This window comes from Marmota monax, unplaced genomic scaffold (genome assembly GCF_021218885.2).
Source record: "Marmota monax isolate L192 unplaced genomic scaffold, Marmota_monax_Labrador192_F-V1.1 WCK01_AAM20220418_F8-fsc00026, whole genome shotgun sequence".
NCBI lineage: Eukaryota > Metazoa > Chordata > Mammalia > Rodentia > Sciuridae > Marmota > Marmota monax.
This window is the reverse complement of record NW_026693108.1, coordinates 2,067,659-2,089,175: the sequence shown is the minus strand read 5'-3', so window position 1 is coordinate 2,089,175 and position 21,517 is coordinate 2,067,659. Positions and strand designations below refer to the sequence as shown.

Below are 21,517 nucleotides of genomic sequence, written 5' to 3'. Positions count from 1 at the left end.
TGGTTTTTGTACCCTCTGGTGCCCAGGGCCTGGGATTTGGGAGCATTCTTAGCTCCTGTTCTCAGCATGAGATGAGGTGATTGCCTGTGGGAAACAGGATGGAGAAAACAGCTTGAAGAACAGTTAGCAGGAAATGAATGGGACTGAGGAAAAGCAGTTTGAGGCTTATTGAAAGTTCCTGATTTTAAGGATGCCTGTTACACTTCAGTAAGACAGCGGGCAGCCGGGCAGCCGAGAGTTACAAAGTTCTCTGGGTTTTACTGTTCATTTTTGGTACCTTGTTTATATAACATTCACCTAGCCATTCTGTCGGTTTCTGAGTGTGTAATTCTGTAGCATTAGGCATGTGCATACATTGCCTCTGTTAGCCTCCACAAGTTTCTCATCTTCCTGATCTGAGGCTCTGGCCCCAGGGAGCACTGATACCCTGCTCCCCTCCCCAGCCCTGTACCCCCTACTCTACTTTATGTCTCCAAAGCCGAGCAGCTCATATAAATAGAAACATACTGTTTCTGTCTTTTTGACTGACTTGTTTCACTGAGTGTAATGTGCTTAAGGTCCATCTGTTGTAGCATGTGTCGGAATTCCCTTCTCTGCATGTGTATTACCTTTGATTGTCTGCTGATGGGCAGTTGCGTTGCTTTTGCATCTGGGCTGCTGTGTGCAGTGCTACTGGTATGTGACTGGTCAAGTCCTTGTTTTCACAGGTTAGGTACAGGTGCTCCTCGGCTTTCGATGGGGTTGTACTTTAGGTAAACCAGTTGTAAGTTACAATATGGTAAGCCACCTAACCTGCTGAACACCATGGCTTAGCCTAGCCTACTTTAGACATGCTCAGAACACGTGAACCAGCCTGTAGGTGGGAGAAGAGGGGAAATTGTAGCATACAATGCTAACCTGTGGAAAGACCAGGTTACATTCTTGAGTACATTCTTACTTTTTTTTTTTTTATTAGTTGTTCAAAACATTACAAAGCTCTTGACATATTTCATGTTTGCTGAACAGCATGTGGTTGCTCATTAAGGTTGCAGACGTGTCCTGATGTGTTGCAGGCAGGCCCCTCTTTAGTGTGGAGTGGAGGCATCAGGGTTAGCAGTGGCTGAGGAAGCTAGGTAGGAGGGACCGGTGAAAGGAGTGTTCTGTGTTGACCTCCCTCAGGGGCAGCTGTGACATTCTGCCCTACCTAAATTTCTATGTTAGTATCTTGTTTCTGAGTGTGTGTGATCAGTTTAAATCTGTGTTTGTGATACATTGGTATTAAAGATGCATTGTTTGTAGGGAACCACACCATATCCATAGTTTATGTACCAAATGGAGCAGTGAGTAGGTTGGCTTTGAAATTTTTCTGTTTTTAAAAATATAAGACACATACCATTATTTGTTGTCCTTTATTTGACAGTGAACCTAGGGGAATGACTTCTCATCTAGTGTTCTGTAATCATCCGAGTATGTTGTTAGAAAAGTCAGGCCAGTCTGATTCCAAATGTTGGCAGCTGAAGCAGAAAGGTGGGAGACCACATCTTTTATTCTCCCACAATAGCAGGAGGATAAAATTCTAGGATTGCAGTTACAGTCAGTGTTGCAATTTTCTTGATAGTTCATTGCCTTTCTGATGGAGTAGGTTTCTTTTTCTAAAGGTATGTTTAATTCAAGCATTGTAATTCATGGTGTAATTGGTGCTGAATTTGTTGAAAAAAAATTGTGCTGGGTTTGAAGCAGACTTCTCTAACTGCCTTCATGTTAGATCATTTCCTTGTGAAAAAAAACCCTGACTTCTCTTCAATTGAGGGTTTTTTTTTGCTGTTACCTTTTGGGTTGCTTTCCAAGTAGTTTTACTTTGTAAGCAAAATCTGAGGGCTGCTTCTAAATTCTGCTGTTTAGGCTGCTTATCTTCAGATAAAGTCTCTAGATTGTCTCCTTAATCTCTGCTTTGGGGGGTGGGGAGTGTGCATAGCCACAGGTTATGCCCTCTTGTGGTTAGACTCGGAAGTGTTCTTGTTGTGCTTTCTGCTTTTAACCTGTGGATGGTTTCTTGTTTGAAATAGTTCTGCTTTGAAGATAGATACCTTTCAAGTCTGTATAATAATCTTTACTTGGTGTCAAAAGTGCTGTAGATTATTCCTGATGTGTACAATCTTGTGGAGGTATGTAATTGTTACTTAGCATTTATTTTCTGTGTGTCTTTTTTTGGATGTGTAAAACTCATGTGATATATATATATATATATATATATATATATATATATAAAATGTTTCACACATACATAGGCTCATAATATGGAATTCCCTACATTGAAGGGAGAAGGCAAGGGGAGAGCACAGCAAAGCCTGTTCTGGGATGGAGAGATGCTGACTTTTGCTGTTTTTGAAGTGGAGGTGCTCAGTAGTACACACTCCCCAGGTGTCTCTTAGATGGTTATTTCAAACATGTTGACTCTAATCCTTGCATTTCTGGGCAGCCCATCTGTTGTGCAGGAGAGGCATTTCCTCTGAATATTAATTCACACTGTGGCTTCCTGAGTTCGCCACTTTTTAATATTTCCTGCTCGTTTTTCATAAAGAGTGACGGGACATGCTGCTCAGTTTTGGGAGCAGAACAGGATGACCCAGGACCTTGCACCCTCTGCTGCGGAAGAAACTTATACTGCAGCCCCTTCTTTCTCTGTTGAAGGTAGGGCCAGGCAGGGACCTGTTTTCAAACAGTATTTTCCCCAGTGCACCCAGAATATAAAGGAGTCATCCAGATACAGATGGTTTTGGTTAAGAGCATAGATTGGAAGATTCGAGCCTCTGAGGCACATGTGGAGAGCACAGTGCTACGTATCAGGATCTGGGATTAGATGGTTTGGAATCTTTGGAATCCCAGTGCAAATATTCATGCAACTTAACATTCCAGTGTGCACTCACCCCAGCACAGATGTCACAGTGTGTGGTGTGACTTGTTCTGTACGGCCATCTCCTGATGACAGTGACCAATCATCCTCACTTGAAGGGGAGCATCCCACAGATGAGATCATATATAGCAGTTTGTAGTCAGGTCCTTAGTCTTTCAGTATGAGAGGCATTCTTTTCCCCCAAAGTTATTCTTATTTATGTTAAATAATATAAACAGGTCATATAGTATGTAGGATGGAAGTACCTTTGCAATGTGAAGCAGTGTCCCCTATGCTTCCAGGCCCTGCCCAGTGGCAGCCTTTGCTCAGGCTCTTCTCCCCCTTCCAGGGAGGATGTGGAGGTTTTGTCTCCTGTCTTGCCTTTTCCTCCTGCCTCCTTGTGCTATTTTGCTTTCATATTCCTCTAGTTGGTGATGCTAGTGATATAGGCCATCTTGCGTCTCATCAGCATTGTGTGCTTCTCTCTCGCTGCTGCTGTGACACAGTGACTTAACATGGCCCTGTTCTTTGCCCTTCTGCTTTCTGTCTTTGGTCAGCTATATTTTCATATTGCATTGTCAAGACTGTTAGCAAGTGCATCTGATTCTGAGACCACAACCAATACCCACTCGGCACACATGTGAGCGAGCAACCTTCTGCATTCGTAGGAATGGAGAAACACCGTAGTGGGAAAATCAGCAGGGTTTTTAATGAATTATGAGGCACAGCAGGAGCAGCCTGAATAGTGCCTGAGGTGAGGGAGGGTGGTGGTCCCTGTGCTATCTGCAGGCACTTTTGTAGAATGCAAGAGACTTAGAGGAGCTTCAGTCAGATGCACTGGTGCTGTTTGGCCTCTGCTGACTACCAAAGTCGTTGTCACGACAAACAAGGAGGTTTGAACACAGATGAGGCATTAGAAAAGACTAAAAGTTACTTTTTTTTAGATGTGATTAATAGTCAGATAGTAGGGTTTTTGCTTAAAACTGAAAAAAGGTCACTCTGGCAAGGTGAACATTAAACTATTGATGGATAAAATGATGCCATTTCTGGGGTTGATTGTATATTGCTTCCAGAAAAGAAAAAAGGGGTAATATGTGGTAAGATTGGCTAAATGTTAATGGCTGTGTAAGCTCTACTTTTTACTGTAGTAAAGTTAGGAGAAAACAGTAACTGCACAATTACAGCATTTTCAGAGACAAATCAGAAGTAATTGCTGTCGCAGCTCATCCCTTAGAGAAGAGGAGACTCAGCACCTGATGGAGTCAGGACCTGGGAACCGGGAGGGTGAGAGTGGATGGTGAGTGGGGAGTTGCAGTCTCCACAGGGCAAAGGGCACATGGTGACTTCCAGGCAAGGGGAAGAGGAGCAGAGGGAACAAGGAAGACGGGGAGGGAGACGGGAGAATAGGCCCCTGGGCAGGGCCGCGTGGCAATCTTGTGTTTGGCCTCCTCTTGGCCATGCGGGAAGAGGCCATCGTGGCCCAGCCAGCTAGCACCTTCCAGTGCTGCTGCTGTGGCTTGCCCGTGGGTGTCCCGCCTCAGCCCAGGACACAGGCTTCTCGGCTCCGGAAAGGTCTGCTGAAGCCTGCCCCTCCTCTTCCCTGTGAAAGCCTGGTTTTGGTTTTTAACCAGTTTTTCATTTTCTTTCTCCTCTCCTCCCTCCACCCCTCCTCTCCTCTCCCCTCCTCTCTCTCTCTGGTTTGTTTCACAGTCGGTGTTAATTTTGAATACATCCTCAAATTGGGAAACTTTGGTTCATGGATTTCCCATTCACCTGTGGTGTTAATGGGTCCATTGAGATGTTCATTTGAGTGATCATATTATTTATTTCTAGAAGTTTTGCTTCATTCTTTTTCAGTTGTTCTTCATGTTCAGGTTACCTTTTTCACTCATTTTGGTCCCTCTCTTCCTTGTCATTTTAAACATACTTCTTCGGTTGTCTCGTTTCTGCCTTTTGTGAACTTGGCTCCTGGGCCTATTGCAGCCCTGGGCTCAGGCTTCATTTCTTCTGTGGCTTACACTCCTCAGGCAGGTTTCTTTGGAGGAGATGTATGTGGCTTCATGGTTCTGGGCCAGTGGACGAAAGCACCTAAGCTGTTTTTCATGGGGCTCGCCCAGGAGGTTCTGTTGCATTGGCCCTGCTGGGACTGGGACTGGGCTGTGCCTTGCCTCCCCGTGTTGGCTGTGGCCCTACCAGGGGCCAGGATGAGTTACCCCCTCCCACAGGTGGTGCAGTGAGATTGTGGGCACTTTGGGACTCTCCTCACTTGTTTTTCTTTCACACATCTGTGTTTGAATTCTCTTGTTTTCAGCGTAAGTTTTTTGAGTTTATTGCAGGAAAGAGAAGACCTGCCATATCAGGCAGCCCTGGGAAAGTGGCACTGAATTCTGTCCTCTTTATTTCCCCACACCTCAATAATAGCGAGTTTAAATAACTTTTAGCTATAAGGTGGGCTAAACATGTTGTTTTTGCAGGGAACTAAGGAGGTTGAGTGTTTGGGGACCGATTTCCTGGCTATATGCATTTTTTTCTATTATGAATGACCATAACTTCACCCGTATTACATTTTTGTCCTCCATTTTTGGTAGAAGCTGCCAAAGGCCCCTAAGGTTGCCTGTTGCCTGCCCTGTTCTTTTGACATATGTCCCCTCCTGGGTTGACATTCCTGGATCCCAGACACTTGGCATGAGCATGCAGATGAGTGACTGCTGTGTCAGGAGGAAGGGGCGGCCTGCTGGCTGTCCTTGGAGGGGATCTACCTCACCTGTTTGTGTAGTCTGCTTCCTGTAGGACTGCTGTGGACTCTCATTGGAGGGGTTGTGGCCTTTGGAGCCCTCTGTTGAGAACTGACTGCAGGGCATATTCGGGAATGTGATCAGGAGACCTGCCTGCCTCAGTGCTGTCCATGTAGCAGCCCCAGAGGGAGAAAAGACAGTTTGTGTGGGATTACTCTGATTTGTCTCTGTTTCCTCTTTGCACCTTTCCTATATTTTTGTATAAAATGAGTAGCCTGAACCTTTTTAATTGAAAATCTTTTTCCTTAATGTTTTCATAGGAAATTGAGTCCAATTAACTATTGTGTTGAGAATGAGGTATGTCTTAAGTTTAAATAAAATAAAATATCAAATTCATTATTTTAAGATAAAGCAGATTCAAGATTATGCTCGTGCAGTTAACCACGCAGGCACAAGTACTAATACATGTGCTCTTCTTGTGTGGTTTAGGGTCAACGTGGCTTTGAGTCAGCCTTCAGCCATTTCACCTTCATTATCCCTTTGTGTTTTGCTCCCAAATTGCAGACTTCGAAGATGGAAAAAAACATTGTTCTCATGTAAAAGTGTCAGTCTTCTCTAAACATTGTTCTCATGTAAAAGTGTCAGTCTTCTCTAATAGTTACCTTTTTAGCATAGGAAGAGCTGAGTTTAGGAGGAGGGTGTGTATAGAGCAGGTCGTTTTCCTTGTGTATTACTTGCATTTAGAAGCAGGTGGTTTTCCATCCATGGTTTGAGAGAGTTCTTTCACCTGGGAAGGACATCTTCAGTTTTGTTCTTGACAGCAAGGTGCTCAGAAAGGTAGCAAGCACCTCTGGGGGAAGCACGCCCAAGGTTAAGGGTTGTGAGTTCTTGGGCACTTAGGGCTTGTCTTTGTGTCTGGAAGACATTAGAGATGCTGCACAAGCAGTTGACTTTAGGGCTTGCAGCTTGGGAGTGTTGAGTTTGGCAGGTGCTGCCTAGAGCCCTGTGCCTGTGAGATTGTGGGCAAAGGAAGAGTGGAGGGCCACTAGAATTGTGGACAGGTGCCATCACCTCACACACCACAGGGACCGGATGTGTCCCTGCCCAGTATCAGGATTCACACAGCAGGATTCTTTCAGGGGAGGTGAGGCATGAGGGGGACTGTGATGTAAGTCCCCTAGGAAATATTCGGAAGAATTTCTTGGTAGAGAATATGGAAGAGGCCGCTGTCCCAATGCGATGCCTTATCCTGTAGCCCCAGGGGCCAGTGATAGATGGATCACAGAGCCAGTTAGACTTGTACCACTGGCCCCTCCCCACATAGCCAGTAATAATCAGGGTGCCAAGCACACCTGAAGGCAAGCCATGGGTCAATATGGATGGGCAGGCTGCGGAGAACCCCTGGTGGACACCACACACCGACCTGCATGCCCACTGCCTATGGAACCATCACAGACACAGGCACACACTGCTTCCGAGGAGCAGAGATTCCTCCACTCCTACTCTGCCTGGGGTCTTGGATGTGTGCCGAGCTCTCACACGTCCCAGCCGCAGTCGGTGCGTCCGACGCTGAGCTGCAGCGTGGTGCTGCTTCCCTGGGTTTGCCTCTCTTCTTTCCTTCCTCTTGTCTCTCTGCTGGTTGGGAAGCCTTGTGCGTTCTGCCCACTCGGAGTCCCGAGAGTTGGTCTAGAACCGGGGTCTCGATGTTCTGATGTTTGTCTGTACCTGCCAGCATTTTCTTTTTTGTGTGATGTTTTGTATTTAGGATGCTGTGAAGGTGTGTGCGAAGCTCACCTCTTGTTTTTGGCTGACACTTGTGGAGCATAATTGCTCAGTCATTTCCAATCCACAGCTGAAGAACTGGGCCATGACCTCCACACACCCAGCCAGAGGGAGCCTGGTCTGTGTGCTAGACCCTTCCCTCATCATCTTCTCTGGCTGGTTCTTTGAGCTGAGGCTGCTGGGAGAGCAGTCGTGGGTGCAGGAGGGGCTGGGCCAGCATGTTTTACCATCTTTGGTGTTGGCCTGTAACACTGCTTTGTGTTTTTATTCCAGAGAAACCTGTGTCTCCCAAATCAGGAACTTTGAAGAGCCCCCCCAAAGGGTTTGACACAACTGCCATCAACAAGAGCTATTACAACGTGGTAAGTTATGGAGGACATTTTTACAAATAACTACTGCTCCTTAAATATTTATGAAACTCAGGAATGTGGGCTACATGGAAGGAAATAGAAAGCTTTCCCTGTTGGCACATAGACAGAACCACCAGTGGTGCTGCAGAGTGTCCCCTTTTAGTGTGGGTGTGCTTCATTGTGTTTTGGAATTGTACCCTGCTCTTGTCATAAAGCGTAGCATCATTTCCCCATAGCGTCAAGTAGATTTTCACAAATGAGATTTTAGAAGGTGTAGAATATGATTTAAAATTGTTTTATGCACTAAGTTGCATTCTATTTGAATTTGGATTGGCATATAAGTACTTTAAAGATCAATGTAGTTTCTAGTTTATTTTGTATTTTCTATGTAGCTTTTCTCTAGGGCCCCGCTGTCTGTGTTTCAAATGGTATGGAATTAGAGGTGTGTCTAGACTTCATGCATGTTAAAGACAAGTGTTTCTGGATCTAGAAATTTGCTGTATTTTGAAATAATATGATAACGATAATATGTCTATTGTGTTCACCTGTATCACATAGTCCCCCTTTGTCCCCAAACAACTGCATATGCTAGGAGTAGGGTTTTTATTCGATAAAACTATTAAATTGCTGGGATGATAGCAGCAAAGTAAACTTTCTAAACATACATGTATTTTGAATTCTATGGAAAATGTGCATTTATTTTGTTTAACCTCCCCCCCCCCCAACACACACACACGGACTCATGAGGGCTTTGTATTTTTATGGTATGGTAGCAGCTGATTAGTGTCTTTGCAGCATCCCTTTTATCATGATTGTTTTCTATCCCTGAATTAAGAAATGGTGAATGGTCACATTTGGACTTGAGTGGATTCTGCTGCATTGACTCCACCAGTCCTGTACTGGGTCCTGCACACTCGGTGCTCTCCTCAGCATTCATCCCTGGCTGCTGCCATATCTTATTATACAGCAAGTTGGCTGTGGGGAAAATTTACTGTGTTCAACAGATAATTCTGTGGTGCTCATGATGCCCAAGCACTGTCAAAGGCATGGGCCCAGGTGCTGTTCTAGTGCTGGATGCACTGTTTCCTCTCACCTTCCGCCTCTTTCTTAGGGCTCCTCCTCTTTATAAAGTCAGTTCTTCACCTCTTCTGGCTAGAAGGCCTCTCTGTACATCATGTCCCTTTGCTAATCAGTAGACTTTCTCTTTTTTCTTTTTTTGTGAGTCAGGTCTTTCTCCCCCTACAAGATTGTTCTTTGAGTCTCAGCCTCTACATCTCATTTTCCTTCTTTCTACCAATCTCCATCTCATGAATTTGACCCTGATATCCGAGTGCTGCCAGTTTTAAGAATGTTAGACTCTTCTCAAAACATTTGCTCCCAGTGGCTCTGGAGGCTGAGACAGGAGGATCGAGAGTTCAGAGCCAGCCTCAGCAAAAGCTAGGAGCTAAGAAACTCAGTGAGATCCTGTTTGTAAATAAAATACAGCATAGGGCTGGGGAGGTGGCTCAGTGGTCGAGTGCCCCTGAGTTCAATCCCAGATATCCAAAAAAAAAAAAATTTGTGACCTGAAAGTGTATGGGCTTCCCTGCCTTTTGCTTTTAGCTTGTGCCCCATAGTATGATACAGGGTAAGGAGTTCAGGTCTTGGGTCTGTTGTCTTTGCCACTTAGCATTGGAGTGGCCTGGGGGTAGCCTCCCACTGCCTGAGCAGATAGTGGTTTGTGAAATGAGGTGGCTGGTTATGCTGGCCCTAGCCTTGTAGCATGAGGAGGATCAGTGATTGGCCTTGAGTACCCAGCAAAGTGCCCGACCCCCAGAGTTTGCATGTGCTAGGAAGAGCACTTAGAAGCTCTGGGGACATATATTAGTTGGGATTACATTCCATTTGTGGGAAGGTATCCCAGTTTCTTCTTAGGATGATCGGTGAGGTGAGACCTGTTGCCGGGGTGATCTGCTCCTGTAATTGCCTGAACTTGATGGTTCTGATAGTGAAAGCTCATTACTGCACCCCAGTGTGATGATAGGCAGCTTCCCCTTGGTGATCCCAGAAGGACCTGAATGCCCCATCCTGGAGAGTGGGACAGGCATATGTCACCTCCTGTTGGCCATGAGCATGTCCTTATTGACGAACGAATTTGTTTGTTTCTCTTTTTAATATTTTTTCGTTGTAAGTGGTCACGATACCTTTATTTATTTATCTTTATGTGGTGCTGAGGATCAAACCTGGGGCCTCACATATGCTAGGTGAACGCTCTACCACCGAGCCACAACCCCAGCCTGATGAACGAGTTTCTTATTTTGTCTGCTGACCTGGGAAGACAGGTCTGTGTCCTGTGCCTAGTGATGTCGTGTTTTATTTAGCAGCTGTGCACTCATGTCTGATGTCATGGAAAGGCAGAGTGGCTTTTGCCTTTGGAATGCTGCACATGCGAAGCATAGGCTATGACCCACTAGTTTAATCTACAGGTACATAGAGCAGATGCATTTCTCTGACAAAGACCACTGCTTGCCTCCTCACCTTCTCCTGTGCCCCAGAGGAGTGTTCTGCCTGTCTGTTTCTCTTGGGGTCTGGGAGGTTGCTGGTAGCCTTTGGATGACAAGCCAGCAGGAAAACTGAGACTCTAGTAATAGGATGTCTTTGGTTTAACCCACCATCACTAGTTCTAGGTCCTGGTTCAGCTTCATGTTTTACTTTCTACTTGGCTTTTCTTCTCAGTCCTGCTGAGGCTAATTATCCGCCATGTCCAGGAGTTCTACAGGCATGCAGCTTGATTCTCTGTGGCTTTCCTGGGAAGTAGCTCCCTTGTGTATCTCACCACGTTTTCTGTGGGAACTGGGTGCTTGCAGTCTTCCCTGGCAGACTTGGCTCTTTTAGTTCTCATGAAACTGCCTTGTTTTATGTAGACTGAGATGGCATGCATTGCAGTTTCTGGTGGTGGTGGGGACCTGATGGGGGCCTGATAGAATCAGCTGAATACTCTTGGTGAATGAAGAAATGCTTGGTGGAGGAAAAGGCTGTCTTGTGAAACAGAGAACCCCCTCTTAGACGGGTCCCTCAGGAAGAGGCTCTGAGCAGGGTTCCCAGCTTGAGTTAGGAGGTGTCCGGGTGGGTTGGTAAGATTTCTTCCTACCTTAAGTCAGTGACAGATGCTCTTGGTTAAGTATAAATCCTTTAAATCCTTTTTTATAGAAGAAACAGGCTGACCCAACTCCCCGCCCTGCAGTGTTGGTGTGCGCTGCCTGCTGTGGCGTTGTGCATCATGGTGGACCCACAGGCTTTTGTAGTAGCTGTTGTTTGATAAACCTTTAATACTTGGAAGAAGTCTACCCCAAGACCCTGTGAACTCCCAAGCTTACAAATATCATATAACACAGTTCTTCTAAAGGGTACACTAAAAAAGCAGAGATGCTCTCGTGCTCCCTCCACATCTTTTTGAGACTCCATATTAGTAACAGGTATTAAGTATGGAGTTGTTTTTAAGGACAAATAGAGGTTAGCAAACTACCTTATATCAGTAATGGGGGTTACTCTGTGTTTCCTTGGAACCCATAGATTATGGAGCCAGTGAGCTCCCTGCCTTCCTCATTGTAACCTTTTGAGAATTTAAATAGACTGGACTGAAAGGTGTCACTTAAGTGACTTTTTTCATTCTTTGTGATGGCTGCAGGCAGGGGCTGGTTGAGTAGAGCAGAACAGGGTTTGGAATAGTTGTACGATTTTAATTTTTTGTGTGTTTATAATTAAGATTATTTTATGGGCATTTGGCTTTAGTTTAAGATGATGGTAATGTTTTATCTGTATGGAACCTAAAACAATTGCCTAATGTTGTTTCTTATATGTAAATCATTAATTTATTTTTAAGAACTGTTAATGACACATAGAACATGCAACACTACTGAGACTTGTGGTCATAGTTGTAGCTCATTCGCTGCTTCAGTGGCATTGCTGATAAGGTGAGTTTCTGTGTGTCTATGAGGCACAGGAGCCAGTCCTTTGCACTCTGATTTGCTTTGAGGTTGACAGTGTGGGGATGTGGGTGTCTGCTGAGGCCACTGCTCTCTGGCACCTGCGGGACTGTACGATTCTCTGTGCCTGACCACTCAGGGCCCGTGCCCCTGTAACTGTCTTAGAGAATCCAGCTTTTGGGTGAGTGTCTTTGCAGTCATTTTGGTGCCTTTTCCTGAGCAGCTTTTGTCCCTGTGTGCTGTGCTTCAGTGCTGTGATTGAGGAAGTGTCATTTTATTTTACTCCTATCTCTACTAGGGGAATTTTTTAGTGGATGTTCTCTTTATATTGCGTAGGAGAATTTTTCTGACTGAAAACAATTTTGTGTTTTCAAGCATGCACTGAGTAGTGTGGCCAAGTGGTCTCCAGTGTTTGTAACTAGGAAGCTGCCTCATCCTTCTGACCTCTGCTTTTAAGTTGAAAAAGGACTTCTCATAATGCGTAACAGATTTTGTTTTCATTTCTGTTTAAGGACGATTGTGCTTGACTCACTTTTCCGATAGTCTCTGATCAGGTTCTGAGTCTCATTCCCCTTTGACTCCACCCCCACCAGCTGTCCTCACAGGCACCAGAACAGTGTTTTGATGGGCAGTCTGGCAGCCTCAGACGTTGCCCTGTTGGCTGGCTTGGTGTGTACGTTGTTCACTGAGGTCTGCATTTTCTTGTGGGGACCGTGCTCTCATCGCAGTCTCAGGAGCAGCAGTAGACAGAAGAATGACCCAGGTCATGTGTGTTAAGACTGAGGTTTGAATTTAACTCTTCTGACTTAATGTCTCAACCTACATTAGGTTATCAGAAGATAACCAAGTGCTCAGTATCTCAATTACTCCTGTACGCTCTCATTTGTGTGATGGATTTGGAAAGGTCTGTTGGTTTTGAGAGGCACATAGCACAAGGAGAAAATGCATGTACTATGATTTTCTGGTTAAAACAATACTGACTTTCTAGTAGAGAGGGATAAAAAGGTTCAGTCAGGGAAGGGACTCTGACTCCTATCCTCCTTCCCTCAGGTGCCCGGAGCGGCCCTGTATCGCAGGCAGTGGCAGAAGGATGCCAGGTCACTTTTTGGCTCTGCTGCTCACCAGCTGTCTTATGTGGGTAGGACAAGTTAGCTTCTTAGAAGGAAATGTGTTTTTGCAAGGATCACAGATACCATATGCTTGGTGCTAGGCATGTACGGAGTGTCACTGCTTGGAGAACCCAGTCTATCAGAATCCCATGATCAGTGGCATTCCCTGGGCTGTGGGTCACCCTGCTGCCTCCTGGAGTTCCCAGGGGGGCACCTTTGCTGTGGGTGATGGCTGTTGGGGACCGTTGCTCTGCTTCAACTCTTTTGCACTTCATCTGCCAGGTTTTAGGGATTAACTAAATTTGGCTGAATTTGCTACACACACACACATTTAATTTTAAGGTTAGTTTATTATTTAAGGTTAAATAAATTTATTATTATTTAAGGTTAAATAGCATAGACCTTTTAAGTTGTGCTATTATTTAAAGTTACTTTAGTATGCTGTCTTTAAACAAAGTAGTAGCTATTTAAAGATTGTTTACTTGGGCAGACCTTTAATTTTTAGTAGATGTGGTATGTAGGATGATACAAGACTTTACCACATTCTCTAATCAAAGTCTTTAGTTCGCAGGAGTTGATTTCAGTTTTTCAGATCTAAGTGTCTTCCATTTAGTTGGGATACTTTTCACTTATAAGTGTCTCTTACCAAAAGGCTTGAGACATGAACTGTTTGAGTTTGGAGATTTTGTATTTTAGATATTTGCATAGATTTTACTAGCATTATTTATTGAAACCTAAAATGTTCCAAAAATTTAAAACTTTTCAAGATCTGAAACTTTTCAAACATCATGTCTGTGCTAACAAAGTTTTAGAGTATGGAGCTCTTTGGTTTTTGAATTATGCTTACCCTGTATATTAAAATGCATAGATTTTAAAGGTGCAGCTTTGACAAATGCATTTATCTGTGTAACCACTACCCAAATCAAAATACAGAACAAATCATCCAGAAATTTATCCCGTGTCCCTTTTCCCTTCCCCACCCATCTTCCACCCCATTTTGATTTCTGTCACCATAGATAAGTTGTGCCTGCTTGTGGACTTAGTGTAGATGGGGATGTAATAGCTTCTCCTGCATAGCCCTGTGTGTGGACGGTCATCTGTGCATTCCTCTGAGGACCATCCTTTTCATCTAAATAGATGTGGCCCTGCTTATTTGATGATGGAATTCATTCAAGTTCATTCTATGCATATCTGTGCCAAGTGTGGTTGACAGGAAGATGAAATCTGATGGGTGACCTTAGTAATAATTTATGACATGGGGATAGAAGTTAATCCAAGGAATAATTACATCCAGCACATTAGTATTACCTAGAAGCCATATGTAAATTGAACAATGGTTATGAATGTCCTAAAGTTTACAAATCTTAGTGTCAAATAATGCTTATTCATCATTTATTGTAGGTGCTACAGAATATTTTAGAAACAGAAAATGAATATTCTAAAGAACTTCAAACCGTGCTTTCAACTTACCTACGGCCATTGCAGACCAGTGAGAAGTAAGTTAGATGACAGTTGCATGCACTGTTGGTCCTTACCTTAGGCTCTTCTCTTAAACTCTTATTTTTGGGAAGTAGAGGTTGAAATGATGGAGTGGAACTCAGCAGAGGAGCCTGCCTCAGACACAGCAGTGTATCTGCTAGGTTAAGACTGCAACAGGACCTGGGCTGGGAATTGGGGGAATGCAAGCCAAACTGTTGACTAATTTTTACTGTTATTTTTCTTTGCTCTAGGTTAAGTTCAGCAAATACTTCATATTTAATGGGAAATCTAGAGGAGATATGTTCTTTCCAGCAAATGCTTGTACAGTCTTTAGAAGAATGCACCAAGTAAGTAAGATGCTGAAGTTTACAAAATTCAGATTGGTATTATTGGAACCAAATGGATCAAGTTTAACATCATTTTAGAATTCACATTTCTGAAGATGCAAACTGCTTGTTTTATATCCTTTGGGTAGATCTACCTTTATAGTTATAGCGTATTTTAGATGATCTAGTTTTTATAGTAGAGATCTTGAAAGAAAGGGGAAAGTCTTGACAAGGTTGATTTTTTTTTTTTTTTTTTTCCTTAATAGAGATCTTGAAAGGGGAAAGTCTTGACAAGGTTGTTTTTTTTTTTTTTTTTCTTAGTAGAGATCTTGAAAGGGGAAAGTCTTGACAAGGTTGATTTTTTTTTTTTTTTTTTTTTTTAAGGGGAGGGAGGGTTACGAGGAAGAGGCTGCAGAGGAACTGGGATGGGGGTTGGCCAGGAGGCCACAGGTGGCTCGGCTCCACATACGCCACCATGAGCTGCAGAGGGGGATCGAGAAGGCAGGCGTTTTCCAGTACGGTCTTGTAATTGTGACTTGTTCCTTTAAGAAGCTGGTGGATGTAAAGTACCATATGTGTACAACCTGCTGTCAGGTGTTTTTTTAGAGTTTATTTCATTTTTGTAAGTGGCAAATAGCCCCCTAAGGTGAACTTTTTATGTAGGCCCACCATTTATGAACATCTTCTTAATGTGTCCCAGGCACTGACTTTGCTCTCTACGTATTAATTTATGTGACCCTGTAGAAGACCCCATGGGGAGCTTTGTAAAGGTAGGAAGGTCTGTATACCCAAGGGGCAGGGTGATTGGCCCCGGGCCATGGGAATGGTGGACTCTGATTTGGAGCCCAAGTGGTCTCCCCTTTGCTTAATGTGAAGGATGAACTGATTCTGAGAAGCCCCTCCTACTATGAGTCTTGAAGTATGGTTTTGAATCTTGTAGTTAGCAACATTGTTGCCAGTGGGCTCTACCCATCTGCTGCTCACCCCTGCCCTCTACTGACCTGGAGTGGACTCTTCTTGCTGCTCAGAGGAAAGCCGCAGGCCCAGCCAGGCCTAGAGCCCAGGCTGTCTGCTCACAGTGGGAACGTGCTCAGCCTCATTTCGGTGGGCAATTTGTAGGGAGAGCTGAAGCAGCATATGCTCTCTGAGTATAGTGTTGGGAATGCAGTTTTCCTTTAAAATATCACTTTAGGTGATGGAGAGTTCTTTACACTTGCTTTATTGGAGGCACATTAGACTGTGATTTAAAGAGCTTTTCTTTTGATACCATTCTCACTAGTCAGGGGTATGTAGCTGTGGCTTTAAAATGAGTTCTGGAGGATTGTGGGACTTTAGGGCAGAGCCTCTAAAGCAAGGCTTTTCAGTAAAACCCATTTTTAAGTGGGGGACTTGCTTGTGTATTATTGTGTAAAGCAGGTTAAGTTCTGCTGAAAGCAGAATCTCCAGGTTGTTCTCTTTGTGGAATGTTCTTGCTGTCATTCCATGCTTTACTTGTGTTTATTTTGGTATTGATTGCAATGCTCTTCTAATACTTAAAGCTGTGAAGACATACCAGCTCTCTAGCTTTTTGTTAAGTATAGATGCCAACATATAGGCTGGCAGTCAGTGGGGGTGCAGGGTTTGCTGGCAACCCTGCTCTCTCCCTTGCCCCCCATTCTCTCATTTTCTGCTCTCCTGCCCTCACCCTGTTCTGGTGACCTTCAGGGCCACAGCTGGCTTCTCACAACCCTGCGTGATTACAGTGTCTCATAACTTCCTCTCTTCTGCTTTGTGTCACATTGTCATGTATGGGACACTGTTTCATCATGAAGTTTTAGAGGCTTGTGAATGGTCCTACCAGAAGAGAGAATAAGCTCTGGCCATCTAGAAACAGTTTACATAATGCCACTATTAATGAAGGACATCAGGGAGACACATCCTTCAAAGAAGTATCAAAAATGAGGCCATTGTGATGCTGGTCCTGGGGGCCACAATTGGGACAAATGGGATTATATTCTTTCATTTTGGTTTTGGGGCCAGCAAGAGCAGACTTGCCAAGAGATTGCCAGGCCTGTGACCATTATGGTGTTGGCACTTGTGGCCCCACTGTGAGTAAGACTAGGATACTGGGGCTGGGGCTCGGGCTTAGCGGTAGTACACTTGTCTGGCATGCACGAGACACTGGGTTCCATCCCCAGCACCACCTATAAATAAATAAAGGTCTAGCAACAATTAAAATATATATATATATATATATATATATTTATATTTATATATATATATATATATAGAGAGAGAGAGAGAGCTACAGTTAAGTTGGAATGACGCCTGGCATTTTGCCAGAGGGAATGGTTGAAAGGTGACCCTGCTCCAGGAATAGGGCGGCTCCGGGGATTAGGGTAGATCCTGCTGCCTTGGGCGCAACTACTTTGGAGTTCCCTTTGAGTTCTCCCGGGGCCTGGTGGAGGGAGTGTGTTCCCGGGAAGTGTGTGTGGAGTGCTGGTGAGAGTTCGGGAATAAAGAGTTGCTGTTTGAACCTACAAGACTTTGTGGCGGCTCGGTTATTTTGTGCCCAGCCAGGCTGCAGCATTTGGTGGCCCGACTTAACTGTGGCGCGCTCTCTGTCTGTCTGTCTGTCTCTCTCTCTCTGTGTATGTGTATGTATATATATATATGAAACTGCTTGTGAAGTCTCATCTCTGAAGGTGTCTGTGTGACATGGACGGACTGTGCTGGGTTCACTGAGAACAGGGACACAACTGAGGTCTACTCAGATCCTCGTTTCATCTTCCTGTTGATCTCAGCCTCATCTGCAATGAACAGTTAGTAAACTGAGTCCTTTCCTCTCTCTGATGAGCAGGACCAATAGGAGTAGGTATTGTAGGAGCAGAAATAGAAGTTCTCTGGTTTCTCAGGTATTTTGCTAGGACCTGGCCATTTTTTTTGAAAATTAAAGCTATGAAAACATACCATTTTTTTAAAAAATGGCCAGGTCCCAGCAAAATACCTGAGAAAGCCTCTATGGACATCCTCTTTAACCTCCTGCTGACTCTATGCTGTACGGCATGGGGGTAGACATTGTGTGTGGCTGCCATGGTCTTCTGGCTGTGTGGTGACACACACACGTGCTTTTTACTATGGCATTGGCTTGACTGGAGGCTACAGGTGGGAGGAGCTAACAGGGTGCTTTTCTATGTAGCTACCCACGAGCTGTGCTCCACCTACCTGCTCTCACACCCTGAGAAGCACGAGAGAGAACCAGAAGAAGATTCTCTGTTTCAGTTCTCAAGTCACATTCTGTGCTCACATCTATGAGCTGGTTGGTTGTCCCATGAGTCCCTTACCAGATGAGTAAGTCATTATGAAGCTGTCTAGTAATCCAGTGCTGGTTCTGTATTCTTAAGAGCTAGTTCATACCTAAGAGGTAACAGAACTCTAGTTTAGATTCAGTGTAGCAGAAGACAAAAAGTCACTGGTTATTGTTCCTTTATGCCTGATACTTACTCTTTGATTTTCATCAGTTGACAAATTTGAGACATGAAATCAATTGATCTAGACTTTGGGTGTGGTCTTCTTTTTTTTAATATTTATTTTTTAGTTGTAGTTGGAAACAATACCTTTATTTTATTTATTTTTATGTGGTGCTGAGGATCAAACCCAGGGCCTCTCATGTGCTAGGTGAGTGCTCCACCACTGAGCCACAACCCCAGCCCCGGGTGTAGTCTTCTTTGAGTGGATCCAGAGCTGTGGCATTGAACCAGGTGGGAGATGAAATCCTAACAGTATATGCCTGTACTGGGCAATGTGTACACAATTGTAGTAATTTAACCCACGTGAGATTATCTGTCTCTAATATTGTCCCTGTGCCACATCTCTGGCCATTGTTCTTATAACTTTGGCACCCCATCTCTCTCTCTCTCTCTCTCTCTCTCTTTTTTTTTTTTGGTGGTGCTGGGGATCGAACCCAGGGCCTTGTGCATGCAAAGCAAGCACTCTACCAACTGAGCTATATGCTCAGCCCCTTGGTGCCCCGTCTTTATGCAGTAGTCTTCAGTCCACTTGGCTAAGCCTCTTGGGGTCCTCTCTCATCCTGGAAGCCACCCTTTTCTTGGTGTTTCACCTGTCTGAGTATGCCTTTCACCTGCCAGATGGCAGGACCTACTGTTCTCAAAACACATGTGTCTGTGTGTGTGGATCTTTAGGGCAGGTGGCCCTGGTTTGTCCTTGTGCGTGTGCCTCTGTTGGGTGTGGAGCCCCTGACTCTGCCCGCATGCTCCCAGTGGACACTTTTCCTCTGTAGGCTATACCCGTTCCTCGTGCCCTGTCTCCTGTCCAGTTCACTGGTGCACTTGTTTTGTATTTTCCAGAAAGATGGCGCTCGTTTTCTAAGGCAAGAGACTACTCTTACTCTGCTTTGTTCTCCCCAGTGCTGGGTAATGGGGCTGAATGAGTAATTGAAGCTACTTTGCTGTGGCAATTCTGCCCTGCAGGCAGAAGGAGCTGTGGCAAGTCCTGAGAGGCTGTCAGAACCCCTTTGAGTGGCTCACACTTGGAAACACTTTGACTTCAGTTAAGGGTGACTATATCAAAACGTAAAACCCATTCTAAATGTGTGGCCCACTCAGGGTTTGGAAATGTGGTCTGGTGAGCTAGGATGCATGTTCCCTGCAGGTGTTTCCTGGTGTAGTGGCTGCTGGCTGCTACAGCCGGGAAGCTGGAGTTCTCCTTTTATTTAATTTCAGTTGATTTCATGTAGCCCTCTTTGGCTAGTGAATTGGAAGGCAAAGAAGCACATTGGAGGAAGCTGGAGGGCAGACCTCCCTCTGTGTGTGGATCTGTTCATCTCAGCCTCCCCTAAAGGCATGGCGTTGCTATTGCAGATGGTACTGAACTTGCTACTTCCCGAAGGCACTTCCTGTGCTCCTGGGAGCTTTCTTTTGCTGCTCTGGGTAGGGACCTGTTTGCTCATATACACAATTAAAAGAGAACTCCATGAGAAGAAAAAGATGAGAATTTGAAATACTCACAGTGGACACCTGTCTCTTCTAGAGCAGAACCATTAAGGCACAGCGTACTGAAGGCACTTCCTCTCAGTCAGGCACTGGCTGAGAGGTGCTTTTTACATGGACAGCTGTTTAACGCTCCCCAGGTCTTTTTGTTTTCTGCTTTTTGTCAACTTCGTATTTACATCTGTGAATTGTTTCCACTTGAGAAGCAGCAAGCAGTGATCAGTGTCCAACACCAGTATCTCTTTTCTGCGAGAAGCAGCAAGCAGTGATCAGTGTCCAACACCAATATCTCTTTTCTGCGAGAAGCAGCAAGCAGCGATCAGTGTCCAACACCAGTATCTCTTTTCTGCCGTGTGTTTTGAAACCACATACTTCCTGAAGTAGAAGGGAAGGCTAGTGGCGGGAGCCAGGAGAGAGGTGCTGGGGGCTTGCAGTGCTACTTCCCTGTCTTTCCCACAGCCATCCTAGGGCAGGCTTAAGTAGGTCAGGAACAGCCTTTGAGCCTGTAAACAACAGGGATGAGTGAAGGTTATGGAACAATGGAGAAAACAAAGGCAATGTGATTTTGAGTGCTTTGTGCTTTGAAGGAAAGACTTTTCCTAATACTCCTGACTCTGTTCTCCCTGATTACATGACTTTCTCCAGTTGGTACTTTGCAGCCTTGGGTAGAGGACCACTGCTGGGGTGTGGAAACCAGAGGAGACTTGTCTAGAGACTTGAAGGGGTCAGAGGCTAGCAGACGCTGTTCTGGGTCCTGGCTGCAAGGTAGCAGCATAGTTAAAAAGCTCAGTGTGCTGTGGTCTAGATGTGTCCCCCAGTCTCATCTGTTGAGACTTAATCCTCCACCAGATGATCTTAGGAGGTGGGGCCTTTTGGAGGGGATTAGGTCCTGAGGGTAGAGCCTCATGGATGGCATTGTCACCCTCATAAAGGAGGGGCTCAAGAGCCATTCCCTCTTGGGCTGTGTGAGGATGCAGCCATGAGGCACCACCTTAGAAGTAGACATAGAGGCCCTTCCCACACACCGGATCTGCCAACACCTTGACATTTTGAGAGGTGGGTCCTTATTTATAAAATCACACATTTCCAAGGCCTTTTGTTATGGCAGCAGGTATGGACTGAGACAGCGTTTACTGAGGGGGTAGTGGAACAGAAGTTGCATTCCCTGCCCAAGTAGGCTGGACCTCATCCTGGGGCACACACACAGCCCCTACTGTTTTACTCTGTTTTCCTGATTCCTGGTTTTAGTGGTGTGCATCCTCTAGATGGGTGGTCAGCCCAGCCTCCTGCTTAATAGATGACACTGGATTGTGGACCCAGGATTGTACCCACTGTTACTGTTGTTGGCACTGGTTTTGGGGCTCTGATGGTGGGAACCTCCAACAACTCTGACTCCAATCTTTGTGAGAACCTGTGTTTCTCTCTTGGAGCTTTTAGTAGCTGTGTTTCTAGGGTCCTGATTTGGGGTGTTTGTGTTTCTCTTGGGTCTGTTTTCACCCACCATGCAACACTTGGGGCACTTTCCGTCTGACTCTGTTCTCCCTGATTCCATGATTTTCTCCAGTTGGCATGCAGCATGTGTCTTTTAACTTTTCTGCTGTTTTGAAGATTTCTTGATTCATTTGTGCTTACCTGTCTTTGTTTCCATGTCTGGAACTTTTATCCTGATGTGTCAAGGCTTACTCTGGTCTTCTAATTTTCTTTGCCTTTCCTACTAATCTGGAAGATTTTTAGAATTTCACTTTCCAATTTCCTGCTGACTTTTTCAATTCTCCTGTCAATATTTTATTGCTAGATTGCTTTTTAATTTTTGTTTTGAATGTTCTTAATAGAATCCTTTCCTTTTTTTCATGGTTGCAGTATCTTTTTTTTGTTATTTTTATTTCTGAATTAATTAGACATCTTTCAAAG

The 21,517-nt window shown here is 44.7% G+C and overlaps 1 protein-coding gene across 8 annotated transcripts in view; it reads left to right on the top strand.

The window, feature by feature from the left end:
* Arhgef7 (Rho guanine nucleotide exchange factor 7) overlaps positions 1 to 21,517 on the top strand; it is a 128,230-nt gene that overhangs the window by 71,628 nt on the left and 35,085 nt on the right. For all 8 annotated transcript variants that reach the window (XR_009227824.1, XR_009227825.1, XR_009227826.1 and 5 more), the window contains 3 exons: positions 7,663 to 7,751; positions 14,215 to 14,309; positions 14,544 to 14,639. Coding sequence is in view for 5 of the 8 variants with exons in the window: in XM_058582719.1 (XP_058438702.1) it covers positions 7,663 to 7,751; positions 14,215 to 14,309; positions 14,544 to 14,639 (280 nt within the window). In the remaining 3 variants the exon portion in view is untranslated. The remainder of the gene's footprint in view (positions 1 to 7,662; positions 7,752 to 14,214; positions 14,310 to 14,543; positions 14,640 to 21,517) is intronic.